Source organism: Tursiops truncatus, chromosome 14, assembly GCF_011762595.2.
Source record: "Tursiops truncatus isolate mTurTru1 chromosome 14, mTurTru1.mat.Y, whole genome shotgun sequence".
Lineage (NCBI taxonomy): Eukaryota > Metazoa > Chordata > Mammalia > Artiodactyla > Delphinidae > Tursiops > Tursiops truncatus.
The window spans coordinates 10685682-10700654 of NC_047047.1; the positions used below are offsets into that span (position 1 = coordinate 10685682).

Consider the following 14973-nt stretch of genomic DNA (forward strand, 5'->3'; position numbering starts at 1 on the left):
CTTTACTCTCGTGTGATCAGAGAATCCCATGCTCATGCTGTCGCATGTGGAAAGTACAAGTAAGTTACAAGAAGCCGAAAAATGGCTTTCCAGCCGGGCTCCTATGAGCCCTGACTCACCGAGTGGGCTGTGAGTTCTGCTGGGCTCCACTGTCATGGGGTGGAAACATGCCCTCCTTGACAGTACATAGTGAAAATGTGCAACTACGTAATAGGTATCACGAAGGACAATGTCTAGTGATGAATTAGCTAGGACAATGCCTGTCAATCCGCCGACGGTGAAAAGGAAGATGAAACCCAGGGCTCACATCATGGCCGGGGATCATTTAATGTTACCTCCGTGGATTGTTGCCCGTCAAGGGGGTGGAAATGAAGGACCAGATCATGCCATTTTGCAGAGCCCAGTTCTGCATCACTGGTGCTTCTCACTGACACCAGGCAGTGGGGAACAGAGTCCTGACTCCCCACTCTCATAACCTCACTCAGTCTCTTTGCTTCCATGTGAGGGTGGGGCTCAGGTCCCACTGGTCTCCACTGACACTACCTCGTGGGAAAATCAGAGCATCACTGGCTTCTGCGGTGGGAGGGTGAAAGATCTGCTCCCCGATTGCTTTCCCAGTGGGGGAAGTGGGGAGAAATCCCCAATCAATAGAAATGGACTAGAGGCCAGACAAAAAATTCAAGCAAGGCTTTACTGGGGCCCCTGATGCAGCACCGGGTGTTGGGTGGGGGTGGGGGGTGGGGAAGCGAGAACAAACAACAGGTTCCCTTGCTTGTTCGCTGGCTGAGGTGGGGCGAGCTTGTTCCTTGTATGGGGTGAGGGTAGGGGTGTGTCCAGGGGTTGGGCCGGAGGGGTGGCTTAGGTGTTTTGCCCACCCCTTAGGTGGTGTCGCGTGCAGGGGGGCATGCGCAGTACCCTGCTTTAGCTCCCAACGCCATGTTTTTGCTCCTGCTCTTCAGAAGTGGTAGCTGAGGTTTTGTTTGTTGTTGTTTTTGTCTTTTGGTCCAGAATTTGCCCCAATTGTGCCTGCACACAGTTATTTTTAATCCCACATAGTTTCTTTGTATTTTGTAGCTCGAGGAGAGGTGTGTCCAGGTGCAAGTTTTGCAGCACTGCCGCAAAAGGTCCCAGGTCCCAGACCTGTCTCACTACCTGCTTCTACCAGGTGGGGGATTGGGTAGAAGGTCAATCCCCCAGCAGGGGAATCAGAGCGTCATCACATGCTTCCACCTACAGGACGTGGGAATGTGTAGAAGATTATCTCCCCTCTTATCCTGGAACGGGAGACAGTTTTTTTGTTGGTGTTTGACTGATACAGAGCTGGTAATATGAAAAGGTTTTCTATTCTGCTAGGCTGCCGTCTTCCCAGTCTTTTGACTCGAAGAAGCAGGTTTTACTTAGCTTTTTTTGTTTGTATCTATTTGTGGTTCTGAGTTACAAACTTTTCCAACAGTTTGTGCTATTTAGGAGGCAAAAGAAATTAAATTCAAAACTCAAACAGACAATTCCCCACCATGTTATTACTCAAGTCTTGATGTCCCTAGACAGTTCATCTTCTTCTTTCCCCCTTTCAGAGCCTTCCTATGTTTGCTGTGTTATGTCCAGAGGTTTTTTTTAGTTGTAAGTGGAAGGACCTAGAAAGAATGCAGCTACTCCGTTTTGACCGGAACTAAGAACCCAAATATACATTTCTTAAAAGCCAGCAAATGTTGAAGTTGAAAAGGAAAAAAATATTGCCCACAGACTAATTTTCTTATATCTAAAATATCATAGGTAGAATCAGTTTCAGCATAGCTTGTGACATCTCCAAATTCTGAATTCTCATAACGAGTTTGAAATCATTCCATCCAGGAATGCACGGGTGAGCCACTAATCTCTTTTCTTCTTCTGTGGTAAGAAGTTCTCTTGTTCGTGACTAATTTCGCATTTGGTTACAGACTTTCCTTTTCGTTTCTCTGTAATATTTCCTCCTCCCAGTGCGACCTCGTGGAAGTTCCCTTCAGTGCCCATTCACTGGGATTCTCAGGAGGAATATGGGGCAGGGGCTCTGAATTTCTAGGTGGTCTTCTGTGACCTGGTTCTGCTGTTAGATCAGAACCACAAGTAAGTGTGGAATAATGGTCGTTTTTCTTCAGCTCCTTTTCTGGAAGAAGCACAGTATCTGCCTTTTGTTGGAGGTGAGATGCACTATCTCCTGACTGAAATTAGAAACTTGCATCGCTGTCTGTTGTTTTTCTAAGTCACTTTTGTTTATATTTTGTACTCAGAAACATCAAGAATGGATCCTGTTTATCAGTTTGTGGAGATAACTGTGTGCTCTTCTCCTTTGTACCGTTTATTTCAGCTGGATTCAACATGCGACACTTATTACTCGAAGGTATGCAGTGATTCTGAAATAAACACAGGCTTTTGCTCAGTTTCTGGGCTTTTTTATGTTGAAAGACTTGCTCTGTCACCACACTACGTGATTTTCCCCGAATGCCTTCTGAGAAGCGTGTCATAATTGTAGCTGTTCCTGTGGTTCAATCTCTCTTGAAAAAAAAAAAAAATGTTCTCCAATAATGGACAGAAAATACCTTATGCTGCATTTATTCATTTTTCTTATGTGCATTTCTTTCTTATTCCACAAGGTGGAATGACTTGATTATGATAAGCTGCTCCATTCTAAGTGTCACTGTTGCCATTTGAGGGGGTCGCGGCTTAACGTGGAACCTCAAAAAGAAAACGTACAAACGTGATACAAATGAACGTATATCCAAAACAGAAATAGAAACGTACAAACGTGACACAAATGAACGTACATCCAAAACAGAAATAGAAACGTACAAACGTGATACAAATGAACGTATATCCAAAACAGAAATAGACCCACAGACATAGAAAACAAACTTGTGGTTACCAGAGGGGAAGGGGAGGGGATAAATGAGGAGTTTGGGATTTAACAGATACACACTATTACATATAGAATGAACCACAAGGTCCTAATGTATAGCACAGGGAGCTACATTTGATATCTTGTGATGAGCCATAACGGAAAAGAATATGAAAAAGAATGTATATATGTATAACTGAATCCCTTTGCTGTACAGCAGAAATTAACACAACATAGTAAATGAACTACAGTAAAAAAAAAAATCGTGTTCCTGCAAGCAAGAGCAACCATTTCCTTTTGTTCTCTTCTTTCACATGGGGTTGAATTTATGGTACTGCCATCTTTATCACCATTTGTTTGGCTTAAGTTGAGTCTGCTCTGGGTGCTGGATCATTGCTGGTGTGGATCAGAAAAAGTACAGAGCGCCAGAAGAGAAGAACTTATAACAAGCACTTACTCAGCGGACGCTGCGGTGCCTCTGAAGCTGGCCCATGCCGGCTCCTTTTCCAAAAGACGTTTTGAGTTTACAGCGTGTTTTCTGTGCACTGACTCTGTTCCCCACAGCTCTTCTCGAACGGTTTGACTTCTTCAGTAAATACAACCCTCTGTGGTTGTTGCTATTGTTGTTCGAGAGGGTATCTAATCCGTGGTCCTTGAGAGCTTTTTCAACTAGAAATGTTCCTCTGTTTGCACACAACTGGGTCTGGAGCCTTAAATGAATGTCCCGCAAGTCTGAGATGAGAGGTACATTGGCTTCAGTTGTACATGCTGATTCTGGACTTGGTACAAGAGAAATCTGGCCCAAGGTTTATGCCAATTTCGCCTCTTTTTTATTTGAAATAAGATCACCGATACTGGGCTTCCCTGGTGGCGCAGTGGTTACGAATCCGCCTGCCAACGCAGGGGACACAGGTTCGAGCCCTGTTCGATCCCACATGCTGCGGAGCAACTAAGCCCGTGAGCCACAGCTACCGAGCCTGTGCTGTATAGCCCGTGAGCCACAACTACTGAAACCCGCGAGCCTAGAGCCTGTGCTCCATAAAAAGAGAAGCCACCGCAATGAGAAGCCTGCGCACCACAACAAAGAGTAGCCCCCGCTCTCTGCAACTAGAGAAAGCCCGCTTGCAGCAACAAACACCCAATGTGGCCAAAAATAAATAATAAAATAAAATAAATAAATTTATTATTTAAAAAGATCACCGATACCTTTTTTTAAATTGGAGTATAGTTGATTTACAACACTGTATTTGTTTCAGGTGTGCAGCAAAGTGACATATATATATATATATATATATATATATATATATATTTTCTTTCAGATTCTTTTCCCATATAGGTTATTACAAAATATTGAGTATAGTTCACTGTGCTATACAGTAGGTCCTCATTGGTTATCTATTTTATATATAGTAATGTGTATCTGTTACTCCCAAGTTCCTAATCTATCCCTCCCCTTTCCCCTTTGGTAACCATAAATTTGTTCTCTATGTCTGTGAGTCTATTTTTGTTTTGTAAATAAGTTTATTAGTATCATGTTTTAGGTTCCACATATAAGCGATATCATAGGATGTTTGTCTTTCTCTGTCTGACTTCATGTAGTATGATAATCTCTAGGTCCATCCATGTTGCTGCAAATGGCATTATTTCATACTTTTTTATGGCTGAGTAGTATTCCATTGTGTATATATACCACATCTTCTTTATGTAATAAGGTAACTGATATCATTTTTTTATGATTTTTTAAAATTAATTAATGTATTATTTATTTTTGGTTGCATTGGGTCGGTTGCTGTGCGCAGGCTTTCTCTAGTTGTGACGAGCGGGGGCTACTCTTCGTTGCAGTGCATGGGCTTCTCATTGCGGTGACTTCTCTTGTTGTGGAGCATGGGCTCTAGATGTGCAGGCTTCAGTAGTTGCAGCACATGGGCTCAGCAGTTGTGGCTCTCCAGCTCTAGAGCGCAGGCTCAGTAGTTGTGGTGCATGGGCTTAGTTGCTGCACAGCATGTGGGATCTTCCCGGACTAGGGCTCGAACCCGTGTCCCCTGCATTGGCAGGCAGGTTCTTTAACCACTGTGCCACCAGGGAAGCCTGGTAACTGATACCTGAGTTCTTCAACTCTTCCTCCCAGAGCTTTAATCACCATTTTTCATCTTTTCAGAGATCATGACAGAAGGCAAATGAAGGAAACATACTTCCTAAAGTGCTCCCTTAAAAATTTTTCCAATTTGTTATCCATTTTCGCAGATTTTGAACATAACATCTTTTTGTTATTTGGGTTTATACTTAGATTCCTCTCAGAAATGCCCTTTTCTGTGGCTCTAGGATTCATGGCAGCCGTCGGCACCCACATACTGAATCCAGAGAGGCTCCTCTGTACCAGGCCCCTGAGAAAACACAGCACTGTTTCCAATCGAGATGCCTGCATACCTCTTCACCCTGGCCTCCTTCCCTCAGTGCTCTGGCACTCCAGCCTCCTTTCTGTCCTTGAAATACATTGACTCTCTGCTACCCCAGGACCTTTGCACGTCCATTGCTCTGCTATGTGCTCCTCCCTGGGTCTCCACAAGGCAGCTGCCCCTCACCACTCGGGCCTCACCCCCACGCACACACATCACCGTCAGTCACAGCCCATTATTCCACTCAGCTTCCTTTGTGGTGTTGGTGATTGTTTTGGTAGCTCTTAATCAAAATTAACTTACCCTGTGTATTTTTGGGTTAGCAACTCAGCATCTTGCTCCCTTGTAGAATGTAAATTCTGTCCTGGCAGGAACCTTGACCATCCCCTTTTCAGCCATGTGATGATAACAGTGCCCAACACCTAATGATCCTTGTGCAAATATTTGTTCGAATGAATTGTACTGAATCCAATTGAAATGACTTGAAAGGAAATTCATGAAACTATTAAAAGGTGGATATATTTTGGCTTGACCTGAGGGATCGTTCAAGAGAAACGAAGATGTTAAAATTAAGTGCTTGACATGAATTGCTCTGGATTTGCAGCTAGAAAGGAACTTTCTACTAAAGCTGGATTCGACAAAGGAAGTGGAGGGATCCATCTACCTCCTCTCCTTGCCTTCACTCAGCGCCTCATGCATTTGGCCGAAAAGCATTGGAAGATGCCCTGAGGCCAGCTGCCTGCCAGGGGCCAGGAATGGGATGAGGGGGACCCCCTATTCCCGTTTCCAAGACACTTGCCATCTGAACCCGTGGTAACTGCAAAGGCAAGAATACGCACCTGAGGGCCTTTGGAGCAAAGAGCGGAACAGGTCACCAGAGACCGAGCTCCACAGAGGTATCATGAGGTGACTGGACGGTACGAGCTACAGGTAGGCATCCAGGGACCAACTTTGAAGGAAAGGCACAAGCAGCGGCAGAGTTCATGTGCAAAGATCCAGGCAAGGAGAAAACCGGCCAGGAAGCAGGGGACCAGGAGCCCAGCATCCAGAGGGGGTGGGTGGCCTGTGCGACCTACACAGTGCCTGTCAGCCCCGGGGGGGGCCAGCCCTTCCCTGTAGAGTTGTTGTCATCGTTCGTAAGAAGAACAGTCAGCATTTAGTGAATGCTTACTTTTGTCAGTTGCCTTGGTGACACATTACGTATGTTTAATCTGTCACAGCCATGTGACGATGTGGGGACTATTATTCTCTCTACTGGATCTGTGTGGAACGACAGCTTTGTCAGCGTGGCTGGCTTTCCCGAGGTTACAGGGCTAAGTGGCAGGGCTGGGCCAGAGCTCAGGGTCTGTCTTCTCGGGATGTGTCAGAGGACCTGGACCACTCAGCAAGCTCACAGATCCACCAACACTGCCCTCGGGCTCTCCCACATCAGCCCCTGTCTCTGGGCCCAGGCCCGGCCTGGCCTGACATTGACATAACTGCATAGGGAGCTCTGGACTGGTTTCGGGTGAGAACAGCACATGAAAGAAAGATGGGGACAGGGAGAGCACACAGTCAAAGAGAAGGAAAACTGGATAGGCGGAGCGCCTGGAAACTCAAAAGCCCGGATTGAGCGTGGTAGAAATGCTAAGCACAGGAGAAAAGGGTTTGGTTTGGGGGGTTTGTTGGTTGGATTTTTTTGGCTTTGTGTTTTTTGGGGTTTTTTTTGCTTTTGTTGCTTTTTGTTTGTTTTTTGTTTGTTTTTGTCTTTGTTTGTTTGGGGTTGTTTTGACTGTGCCACACAGCTTGTGGGATCTTAGTTCCCCGACCAGAGATCGAAAGCACCAAGTCTTAACCACTGGACCGCCAGGGAGTTCCCTTATTTTGTTTTTTAAATCATTTATTTGTAGCAATGCTGTGAAACATATACTATCGCCTACTATCTGTGAATCTCAAAGAAACATCAAAAATTGTTTAGATGCTTGTGAGTGGCCTCTGGCATCCGTAAGACAAGACTTTCACTAGATAAGGCATGTGACCCCCACGACTGGAAACTTCTCTACTGCAGGCTCCGGATGGAAGGAGAGGCATAGGGACATAGAGTGAAGAGCTGGGAAAATCAATAACAGAGGCCACAAGAGGACAGGGAGTGGGAAAGACAGGGAAAGTTCTCCTCCCGTACCTGTGAACCAGCTCTGTATGCTCTCAAAAGAGCCTGAGTTGCCCCCCTCGCGAAAACCAGAGTGTGGAAAGTCAGACCCAAATCCTGGTCTGAAGCAAGAGGAATTTGGGAATATAGAGAAGGGCTACAAAAGAGTGGCCAACGGATGAAACCAAGTGACAAAAGGCAAGATAGAAACAAAAGTGAATTCTGCAGAAGGCCGAGAACGGTTTGCAAGTACATGACGGTGAAAAACAGCTTTTCCAATTTCTAGCAAATAATTTTTTAAACATGTGAATTTCACAACTCAGATGGTAGTGGTTCAGATGACAAGATACGCACTGGACCACAGCAGTTTACGAGGCCACAGAGGACACCGGAGCCTCTCCTTTACGGAGGACCCTCGAGGGAGAGCTGAGCTGACACCTGGCTGGGCTTGGCGGTGGTTTTGCTGAAGCCCCAGAGATAAACGAGGGAGCGAAAGCAGGGACACTCCTAACTCCAAGTGCCCTTGTGCAGAGAGAGATAAATGGGCCGTCCATTTTGAGATCCAAAGGGCAATGCAGAGGAAAGCAACCTATGTGACGGAATTCCACCACAGAAAACCCCTGAGAGGCACAGGGAGGAGCGGATAGCACATGCTCAAGTAAGAAAAAAAAATGGAAATAGATGAGTATGTTGTAGGAAAACCATTGAGCCCAAAGGTTTCATAGGTCATTGTCAAAGACCTAGTGTTCATATTGGGTAGAAATGCTCATTATGAAAAACAAACAAACAAAATAAAGCATTTTATGATGAGATGTCTGACACCTGATGTCTGAATTACAAAATAAAATGATTGGTAGGTACATTTTTAAAAGATAGAAGTTAAATCTCTGGGTAGAAGGATTATGGGAGATGTTTATTTGTTTTCAAACTTTTCTTGGAGGAGTGTGCTAATAGATTCATAACCGTAGAGAGACAGGAAGAGGGTATTTTAAAAGAAAAGTAAACATCATAGCTACTCAGGCCATCTACTTCACATTCTAATTTTTTTTTTTTTGCCAAGAACAGCTTTTACAATTTTAATTGTTTTAAAAAATCAAAAGAATATTTTGTGACTCGTGAAAATTACGTGAAATTCTAATTTCGGTGTCCATGAACAAGGCAGTGGGGCCCCCAGCCACGGCCATTCCTTCACCTGCCTGCAGCCCGGGGACCTCCCACTCTTGTAATAGGGAGTTTACCGACCCCTGTTCTAGGAAGGGGACCCTGACCAGTGCCCTGGGCTCCACGGTGGCACGAGAGCTGACCCATCGCCCAGGCGGCACAGAGGGAGCCCGGGACTTACATGATGGCCCAGCCCAGGTAGTCGGCTGTGCTGCCCCAGTACATGGGGTTGTCCAGGACGCTGAACGGGAACGTGGTCACTCTGGCCTCCTTCAGGATCCCGAAATAGTCGCCTAGGCAGGTCCCCGTGAAGCCCAGAGCCAGGAAACTGGAAAGGACAAACACGCCGCCCACTCCCAGGAGTGCCAGGCCCACGCGGTAGGCCGAGGGGTTGTCCAGGCTCTGGCTCAGCATGGCCTGCGTGGAGCGAAGCACGTTGAGAAGCAGGATGGTGCCGCCCAGCGTGCAGCAGGCCGGGGCGGGGGGGACCCGAAGGCCCCACTCGGCTCTCGGGTCTTAGGTTCCCATCTCGCGACCACATTCCAGAAGAGCGGATTGAAAGCGATGGTGAGGACTGCAGCCACAAAGTGGGGTTCTGAGGGGTCCACGTAGCCCAGCAGCCGGGTCATAACGCAGAGGTCTGCCGGGGCTGCCCTCACTGTCCCCTGGGAGATGAGAGCCGCACAGCACAATAAAGGGTTACAGCTTGATGCCGGCTTGGATGGCAAAATGGGGGACACTGCCCTGGAATCACATTCTAATTTTTAATGGTCTCCCAATTATATCAGTTCTTAGACACTGGGCTCTCTCGGGCGATAGGACATTTCCTAAGCTGGGCCTGGTTCTCCTGAGAAGCTGCAGCAGCCCAGCAGCAAAGCCAGGCCTCCCAAAGGTTCCTGGCCATGTCTCTGGCCTCAGATCCCTGCTGTGGACGCCAATGTCTAACAGTTTGTTTTCCAAGCCAAGGCGCCTTCTCAGGAGTGGGCTCGTTGCCACTCTGGCTGGAAAGAAGGCCTGTCCGGCCTGAGCCATTCAACTCGGACACTGGCCTCCAGCCAATGTCTGTCCCGTGAGCCCAGGGGCTGCCAGTCTGCTGGGTCAGGAAGCCGAGGGTCAGCGGGCGGAAGTCTGGAGCACACACAAGCTCGCTCCAAGGTCCTCTCATTCTCCCAGTGTTTACAGTTCTCTCTCAAGACAGAGTGCTTTCCTAAATAAAATTAATGATGGCAGCAAAAGTGAAAAACAAACTCCCTCTCTTTCCTTCCCACAGACACCGAGAATTTGAAGGCTCCATGAGAAGTGGGTGGCCCAGCCTGAGAGCAGGGATGGCCGGGAGGGAGGGATCAGAGCCCCCCTCTCCGCCAACGGTGATTCATGGTCATTGCATTTCCCACAATGTAAAGGAACACGGCCTCCTGTCAAATGAGGACTTCCGTGCCTGAAGATCGAAAAACAAAAATGTGTTTGGAAATTCCAAGTCCGATGGGTAAAGTGTTGGGGCCGTTACAGACCTATGTCTCCACCTGGCTCAAGCCTTTCCTTTGTCTGGCCTTGAACTAGTTCTATCACCTCTCTGAGCGCAATTTCCATCTCTATAAAGTAAGGGTAATAATACTAACCTAAGCAGGGTTGGGTGAAAGGGGGGAGGGGTGGGCGGGATGAATTGGGAGATTGGGATTGTCATATATACACTATTGATACTATGTATAAAATAGGTAACTAATGAGAACCCGTTGTATAGCACAGGGAACTCTGCTCAGTGCTCTGTGATGACCTAAATGGGAAGGAAATCCAAAAAAGAGGAGCTATAGGTATACGTATAGCTGATTCACTTTGCTGTATAGCAGAAACTAACACAACATTGTAAAGCAGCTGTACTCCAATAAAAATTAATAATTAAAAAAAAAGAAAAGGAGAAAAAAAAGAAGGCTTGGGTGAGAATTAAATACATAGCACATTAACTGGCATATTGTATGCCCTCAATGTTTGGTGGTTATTATTATTATCATACACTTTTCCAATGGTGAATGTTGGGAAAATGAGGCTTTCTCACCAGGGGAGAGTGGGACACAAGGGCAGGGGTTAGCATGAATGATACCTGCCTTCCTGACTGCCCATGTAGAGCGGCAGTTCCCAACCTTTCTGGCACCAGGGACCGGTTTCATGGAAGACAATTTTTCCACGGACCACGGTGGGGAGATGGTTTCTGGATGATTCACTCGCATTACATTTATTGTGCACTTTATTTCTATTATTATTACATTGTAATATATAACGAAATAATTATACAACTCACCATGATGCAGAATTGGTGGGAGCCCCGAGCTTGTTTCCACTTGCCACTCACTGATAGGGTTTTGATGTGAGTCTGCAAGCAGTTGATTTATCATGGTCTCTGTGCAGTCAAACCTCTCTGCTAATGATAACCTGTATTTGCAGCCGCTCCCCGGCGCTAGCATCACCGCCTCAGCTCCACCGCAGATCGCCAGGCATTAGATTCTCATAAGGAGCGCGCAACCTAGATCCCTCGCATGCGCAGTTCACGGTAGGGTTCGCGCTCCTATGAGAATCCAATGCCGCCGCTGATCTGACAGGAGGTAGAGCTCAGGCAGTAATGCGAGTGATGGGGAGCGGCTGCAAATCAGATGAAGCTTCGCTCACTCGCCCGCTGCTCACCTCCTACTGTGCAGCCCGGTTCCTAAGAGGCCGCGGACCTCTGATATAGAGGACCTTGGAAGGAAAACCAGCCAGTAACCACTGTCTCAGATCATGCCTGTCATGGGATAGTGATGTGGGCACTGGAATGGGAGTTGGGAAAGTCATGTCACCTCAGACGCTCTTCGTTGAGGACACAGCATGTGCCAGATACACTATGGAAGCTAGAATAGCAATAGGGTCATCTTGGACAAGTCACTTATTATATATGAGGCTCAGCTTCCTCATTTCTAAAGTCAGGACCAAAACATGAGGTGCTGAAAATAAAAATTCATCGTGAACCGTCAAGTGGCTCTCCAATACGCTGCAGTAGAACTTTCCACACAACTGCGTTCTAAGTTGACACCCTATAAACCACATGTGCAGCTTTTCAAGGGACCCTGGAAACGTATGGATGCCGACTCAATGATAAAGTATGTCATCAGGGATGCAGATGGAAAGGCACCTGGAAGGTCCATACCTTTGCAGTTGGAGATTCAACTAATGTTTCTTAAACACAAAGCAGGAGCCAGCACCCTACTTGGAGCTTTGGATCCCCTGGGTCTGATGCAGAGAGACAGACTATGCAGTACAAGCCCACATAGGAAGTCAAACGCAAGTGAAGAAACTCCCTATGTGGGAAATCATACTAGTCAGAGAAAAGTGGTGGGGTTAACCGCCACTCAACTAGTGATATAACACTTGATAAATGTCTTATGATCTCTCGGTGCACTTCCTCTTAGCTGAAGGGCGCTAGACCCATCTTTAACGTATCATGCACATTTGTGATGTCGTTGAATGCAGAGGGTTTGCAAATAATGACCTGACTCAAAAGAAAAGGTCAAAATCCAACCTAATGAATTCCAAGAGGACTTGTACAGATTGCTTAGCGTGTAAGAAACTGATTTCCATATGTATCTTGTAGAAAAAAATTAATTCTACAATCCTGTTGCTTCTAATTATGATTCAAAATTCAGAAACTGTAAAAAAGTTAACAGTTCAACTACATTTCAAAACGATAACAACAACTTTTTCATGGCAAAAAATAATAATAACATGGACAAACTAGGATATAAATGCAATTAATAACAAATAATGAGGAGGGTTTTTTTAAGGTTATAGTAAGAAAAGAAAACATGAATAGGAAGAAGGGAGGAGAGGAAGAGGGAGAAATTGAGTCATGTGGGTTACAGATTCAGTAAGGTACAATAACTTTTTCCTGAGATGACACGCTGTCATGACGCCCACTGGGACAGATCCAGAAGGGGACTGTGGCTAGGGCATGAAGTCACAAAGGTCATCTCTTGTCAAAATGCCAAAGACTGACTCCATTGCCCATGACTTCCAGACTAGGGAACTAGCAGGACAGAGTTCCATCTACTAAGGAAGACTAAGCTAAGCAGGGTAAGAAAGCAATGATGAATAACTGCCCCTCTTATGAGCTAGAAATGCAAAGGCAGTTAAGACCCTGTTCTCCCCAACTAGGAGAAACGAGGGGCCAGCCACAGGACCAGGAATTTCAATCCAATACGGTGAGAACAGGGGTCAGTTGTGCAGTGGGACCAAAGGGGCACAGAGAGGTATCCAGCCCTGTGGTGGTGACGGGGAATCAGGAGATGCTCCCTGGAAGAAGCAGCATTGGAGCTCTGAAGGACGTAGAAGACAAGGGTGTGTTTGGAGGGCAGGAGCCTCAAAGGAGACAGCTCTTCTCCTGACTCCTCCCATTTGCTGGGTGTAAAGTGAGCTGTCCGGGCCTGGATAGCACTTTTCCAGGTGATTCAGAAAGTTCAGGCAGGTTTGACCTGAAGCAGGTTGGATGGAGCCTGAGAGGGGGTTGTGAGGCTGCTATTCCGTCCAACTCAGCCTACATAGCCTCCATACCACCGACGTGCCCTTCCCGGCATTGCACCAGCCAGACCTAGGATTGATGAGAACCCAGCAAGGACACAGCAGCTTGGGGGGGGGGACGTGGGCAGAAGACTGTGGAGAGACTCACCAGCTGCCCCGGGGAACTGGTCGCCATCTGTAAGGTGACACAATGCTAAATCATTTCTGGAACTCTTGCTGTCTAAATGCAAAGTCCTCTTTTTCTATGATTTTAATCTCCAAGAACAACCAACACTGACAACTGCTTTTCCTTTCAACATGCGTGAAATGATGTGTGTGCATGACCACGGACCCCATCCAAAGACGTGGGGAAATCAGGGGAGGTTTTTTTTTTCACACTATAGTTTGGGGGAAAAAGCATTCCTTGCTTAGGAGAACTATTTTCAAGCACTTGAGAGGTGATGAACAGCTGCTATTAAGTCACTTTAGCTTCTCATAGAATCGGTGAGCAGAGAGAGAGGCAGGAGGTCTCGGAAAGGCTGGGAGCCTGGAGTCAGGCAGCCTCCTTTCAGGGGCAGTGATCTGGGAAATGACACGCAGCTCCCAGGATCCCATGTCCTCCTGTGTCAGTCGGGGATGTCAACATAGGATACTGTAACACACACTATCATGCCAACAAGCTCCGATGAGTTTCCCTAACACATTTATGTTTGTGTACCGTTTATAACTGTGTATTTCATTATTCAGAAAAGTATATACACTGATCATATTACTGCTGCTATTAAATAAAACGTACAGTTATTTTAGGACTTCTAATTCTACAACATATTAATTGATTCCCACGGAGGTTTTTTGAGGGTCAAATGAGAAATTGTGTGTCCAGGGCCTGGCACTTTGCCAACATCTAATAAACGTGCTTTGTTACTATTAGTAGTAGTCATATTATCATTGTTGTTATTATAATTTAATAATTATTTCTGAGATGAGCTGCATATAAATTAAAGAGCATTACAATTGATTTCTTCAAAAATATTCTAAGTTTCAGAAACCTTTTTGACAACCCAATCGGCCCTTTCCTCAAACACCCCAAATGCTCTCTCTCTACTTACACATTCTGTAAACACAGGGCCTCGCTCCATTCACACCTCTGCTCATTCCAAGCTGCTGATAAGGATCCAGGCTTTGTTTCCTCAGCTCCACGTCCACAGCAAAGGCGTCTGCAGACCACCCGAGGGACAAAAGCCGTTGGCAGGAGCACTCAGGTCCACCCTGGGCCGTCTCAGGATGCCTTCTGTTGAAATGTGGGCTGCCTGTGGCTGGGCTGGGCACCGTGCTACCCTACTGGGTACCCGACTTGGGCCTGGTTTCTACATGGGAAAGTCAGAGACGACACCCATCCTCTAAACCTGCCACGGGCCAGGCACTGCCCTAAAGCACTTCACAGAGATTAACCAGCTCAGTGAGGTCAACACAGTTATCCTCCCTATTTATAAGTTGGGAAAGAGAGACACAGAGAAGTTAAGTTACTTGCCCAGTATCACACAGCTTTTGAACAGCAGAGCTTGGTCTCGAACGGGTCTAAAGGCTCCAGTTCCAAATCTCTGCCCCATGCTGACCGCAGGAACCAGGGGGATCACAGCAGAGGCAGAAAGAGAGACGACAGAACTGGGGAGCCTGGTGAGGAGAGTTAGAAAGATACCGAGTAGGGGACTTCCCTGGCCATCTAGTGGTTAAGACTCCGCGCTTCCACTGCAGGGGGCACGGGTTCCATCCCTGGTCAGGGAACTAAGATCCCACATGTGTGCGGCCAATAAATAAATAAACAAACAAACAAAGCTGCTATAATTTTTTTTTAAATTAAAAATAAGAAAGATACCCAGGAAAGCCTGGGACGG

The 14973-nt window shown here is 46.4% G+C and overlaps 1 protein-coding gene and 1 long non-coding RNA gene across 2 annotated transcripts in view; both read right to left on the reverse strand.

Moving 5' to 3' along the window:
- Positions 1–2591: 2591 nt before the first annotated feature.
- LOC117307869 (uncharacterized) overlaps positions 2592–14973 on the reverse strand; it is a 60316-nt gene continuing 47934 nt past the window's right edge. Inside the window, exon 3 of the long non-coding RNA XR_012325603.1 lies at positions 2592–2712. This is a non-coding gene — a long non-coding RNA (uncharacterized lncRNA). The remainder of the gene's footprint in view (positions 2713–14973) is intronic.
- LOC101330905 (phosphatidylethanolamine N-methyltransferase) lies at positions 8307–9474 on the reverse strand. Its single transcript, XM_004321120.4, is given in 2 exon segments — positions 8307–9040; positions 9043–9474. Coding segments are annotated over 2 exon segments (450 nt in total). The 5' UTR covers positions 9187–9474; the 3' UTR covers positions 8307–8734.